Here is a 4,134-nt window from a genome sequence, read left to right on the forward strand (position 1 = left end):
GGGGACATGGGGGGGAAACTGAGGCACAGTGGGGACAGGAGGGGGACGGGGGGAAACTGAGGCACGGTAGGGACATGGGGGGGACACGGGGGGGACACTGAGGCACAGCAGGGACACGGTGGGGACAGGGGGGACACGGGGGCGGACACAGGGGGACATGGGGTGGACACCTGCCACCGGGGGGGACGAGGCACAGTGGGGACATGGGGGGGGAACTGAGGCACAGCAAAGGGAAACTGAGGCACGGGGGGACATGGGGGGGCACTGAGGCACAGGGGGGACACGGTGGGGACAGTGGGGACAGGGGGGGACACCTGCCACTGGAGAGATGAGGCACAGCAGGGACATTGGGGGGGAAACTGAGGCACGGCAGGGACATGGGGGGACACTGAGGCACAGGGGGACACGGCGGGGACAGGAGGGGCCACGGGGGGACATGGGGGGGGACACCTGGCACTGGAGGGACGAGGTGCGGCAGGGACATCGGGGGGAAACTGAGGCACGGCGGGGACAGGGGGACACGGGGGGGACACCTGCCACCGGGGGGGGGACGAGGCAGAGTGGGGACATGGGGGGGGAACTGAGGCACGGGGGGGACAGGAGGGAAACTGAGGCAGAGCAGGGACATGGGGGGGACACAGGGGGGACATGGGGGGGGACACCTGCCCCCGGGGGGACAAGGTGCGGCAGGGACACGGGGGGAAACTGAGGCACAGCGGGGACAGGAGGGAAACTGAGGCACGGGGGGGGACACAGGGGGACAGGGGACACTGAAGCACGGGGGGGACACGGGGGGACACTGAGGCACAGTGGAGACATGGTGCCGCCTGTCGTGGGGGGACAGGGGACACTGAGGCACGGGGGGGGGACGGGGGGGGGACGAGGCCGGGCTCAACGCGGCCACCGCTAACGAAGCCGGGGGCTAACGAGGGGGGGTAGGGGGGTGACAGAGGTGGCTGCGGAACGCGAGGACATTCGTCACCCCCCCCCGGCCTTGTCACCCCCCTGGGAAGCCACCCCGGGGGGCCGAGCCTGTCCCCAAGGCCTGGCCACCCCCAGTCTGTCCCCAAGTGTCCCCAAGCCCCTCGCCACAGCCCTGGCCCTAAGTGTCCCCAAGTCCCTGGCCCCGTCCCCGAGTGTCCCCAAACCCTTCGCCCTGTCCCTGAATGTCCCCAAGCCCCTCGCTACCCCCAAATGCCCCCGAGCCCCTCGCCCTGTCCCCAAGCGTCCCCGAGTGTCCCCAAGCCCCTCGCCCCGTCCCCGAGCACTTTGCCACAGCCCTGTCTCTGTCCCTATGTCCCCAAGCCTCTCACTCTGTCCTCAAGGCCCTCTCCCTGTCCTTAAGTGTCCCCTAACTCTTCACCCTGTCCCCAAATCCCTCACCCTGTCCCTGAGTGTCCACCCAACCCCTCGCCCCGTCCCCAAGTGTCCCTGAGTGTCCCCAAGCCCTTCATCCCGTCCCTGAACGTCCCCAAGCCCCTGGCCCCATCCCTGAGCCTCTCACTGTCCCCAAACGCCCCCAGCCCTGTCCCCAAGCCCTTCGCCACATCCCTGTCCCTAAGTGTCCCCAAAGCCTCCACCCTGTCCCCAAGTCCCTCACCCTGTCCCCGACTGTCCCCAAGCCCCTCATCCCATCCCTGAACGTCCCCTGTGCCCACGTCCCCATCCCTGAGCCCCTCGCTGTCCCCAAATGTCCCCTGGCCCCATCCCCGAGCCCCTCGCTGTCCCCTCGCTGTCCCCGAGTGTTCCCTCACCCCTCACGTCCCCTGTCCCCGTCCCCTCACTGTCCCCAAGCCCCTCGCGGGGGACGAAGGAGGCGGCAGCCCAGCTCGCGCTCCGCGAGGGCCTTTATTCGAGGGCCCCCCCCCGGCCCCCCCGTGTCCCCACGCCGCGTCCCCACGTCCCCACGCTGCCGCCAGCCCGGCCGAACGCTGCCGGGGCGGGGGGGAGCCACCGGGGGGGGGGACACAGGAAGGGGGGGCCACGCTGCCCCCCCCCCACCAACACGGCGGGGGGGACAAACCAAAAACCGAGAAAAAACTGCAAAAACAGAAGTATAAAAAGATCCTGGTGGGGGGGGGGGAAGGGGGGGGGGACAGGGGGGGCCCACAGGCCCTGGCCCCCCCCCCCGAAAAGGCCCCCCCCCGGCAGCGGCTACTGGTTGGCGGCTTCGCAGGCGTCGATCCAGTCGCTGTAGACGTCGACGGGCTCCGAGAGGTCGGGGGGGGCGTCAAGGCCAGCAACGGTCCGGGGGGGCCGCGGCCCCGCTCCCACGCCCCCCCCCCCGCGGCTCCGGGCCCCCCCCCGCGGCTCCGGGCCCCCCCCGGCGCCAAGGATACAGGTGATGGGCGTCTGGAACTCCTCCAGGCACACGGTGCACGAGATGACGCCCGTGTTTCGCGCCCGGTCCCTGCCAAACGGGGGGGGGGGACAGCGCTGGCGATGGGGGGGGGGGGCACCATAGGGACCCCCCCCCACCCCGAAACCCCCCCGCGGTGGTGAAATAACCCCGTGTTTCTGCATTGGGGAGGGGGAAACATCCCGCGGGACGAGCGGGGCGGTGGTGCGGGGAGGGTGGGAGCCCCCCGTGTGGCCCCCCCCGGGCCGTGCGGCCCCCCCAGGCTGTGTGTGGCCCCCCCAGGCTGTGTGTGGCCCCCCCCGGGCCCCCCCCGCTCACATCTTGACGTCGCAGGACTTCTCGTGGTTGCAGAAGGGGCAGGTGAACTGCGTCTCCAGCGTCCCCGTCATCTTCTTCTTGGGGGGCGGCTTCCGCTTCGACTTGCGGCGCCCCATGGCTGCGGGGGGGGGGGGGGCACGGGGGGGGCGCTGGGGGGGCGGGAAAGCCTCCCCCTGCCCCACGGCGGGGACGGGGGGGGTGGGGGGCACCCAAAGGGGCAGGAGACCTCGCTGGGGGGGTGGGGAGACCCATTTTGGGGGGGATAAATGGGGGCTACAAGGGGGGGGCGACTATGGGGGGGCAAAGGGGGTAAATGGGACCCAAAAGGGGGTGCGAGACCCATTTTGGGGGGATAAATGGGGGCTACAAGGGGGGGGGCAAAGGGGACCCAAAAGGGGACCGCTACGGGGGAGGAGGGGCCTGGGGGGGGGGGGAGACCCACTTTGGGGTGATAAATGGGGGCTACAAAGGGGGGGGGGACCATGGGGGGGGGCAAAGGGGACCCAAAAGGGGGGGCCAAAGGGGGAGGAGGGGCCCGGGGGGGGGGAAGGGAGCGCCCTGAGGGGGAGGGAGCAGGGCCACAGGCCGGGGGGGTCAGAGGGGGTCCCGGGGGGGGGGGTCGGACCCGCTTGTGGGGTCCCCGAAGGGGAGGGGGGGGCCCAAAATGGAGGCTACCGGGCGGGGTGGAGGCAGAGGCGGCCCCACGGCGGAGGACGGGGCCCCCCCGGGGCCGGTCCCGTCCCAGAAGGGGCCCAAACCGGGGGGGATCCCGAGCCCGGACCCCCCCCGTGCCCCCCAGACCCTCCCGGGCCCCCCCGAGCCCCCCCCGGGGCCCCCCCGGCCCGGGCGCCGCCGCCGACCTGCTCCCGCCCGCAGCCCCGGCCGCGTTTCCAACGGAGACCGGCGCTTCCGGTTCCCGAGGCAAGCCCCGCCCCTTCCTGCCGCCGCTTCCGCCCTTCTTCCTTTCCCGGCCCCGCTTCCCATTGGCCGGCGCGAGTGACGGGCGGGGGCGGGGCCGGCCAATCCGCGGCGGGGGGCGGGGACTGCTCCGGGCCTGGCGCCTGCGGGGGCTCCCGCCCGGGGGGGGGGACAAAATGGCGGCGGGGGGGTTAAGGGGGGGGCTGGGGGGTGCAGAGGGACCCCCAAATCTGGGGGGGAAGGAGTGAGGGGACCCCAAATCTGGGGGGGGCAAAGGAGGGGACCCCCCCTAAATCTGGGGGGGGGAGGAGTGAGGGGACCCCAAATCTGGGGGGGGGCACGGGGGGGCACCCAAATCTGGGGGGAGGCAGAGGAGGGGACCCCAAATCTGGGGGGGGCAAAGGAGGAGACCCCCCCTAAATCTGGGGGGGGAAGGAGTGAGGGGACCCCAAATCTGGGGGGGGGCAAAGGAGGGGACCCCCCTAAATCTGGGGGGGGGGAAGGAGTGAGGGGACCCCAAATCTGGGGGGGGGCAAAGG

At 72.2% G+C, this 4,134-nt stretch overlaps 1 protein-coding gene across 1 annotated transcript; it reads right to left on the minus strand.

The window, feature by feature from the left end:
* Window positions 1-1,829: 1,829 nt before the first annotated feature.
* On the minus strand, window positions 1,830-3,669 carry ELOF1 (elongation factor 1). Its single transcript, XM_064499379.1, has 4 exons — window positions 3,538-3,669; window positions 2,678-2,795; window positions 2,340-2,410; window positions 1,830-2,219 (listed from the first exon to the last, which is right to left on the minus strand). The coding sequence occupies exons 1-4, from the start codon at window positions 3,659-3,661 to the stop codon at window positions 2,155-2,157; spliced, it is 378 nt and encodes a 125-aa protein (XP_064355449.1). The 5' UTR covers window positions 3,662-3,669; the 3' UTR covers window positions 1,830-2,154.
* Window positions 3,670-4,134: the final 465 nt, after the last annotated feature.

The sequence above is a fragment of the Dromaius novaehollandiae genome, chromosome 33 (assembly GCF_036370855.1).
Source record: "Dromaius novaehollandiae isolate bDroNov1 chromosome 33, bDroNov1.hap1, whole genome shotgun sequence".
Lineage (NCBI taxonomy): Eukaryota > Metazoa > Chordata > Aves > Casuariiformes > Dromaiidae > Dromaius > Dromaius novaehollandiae.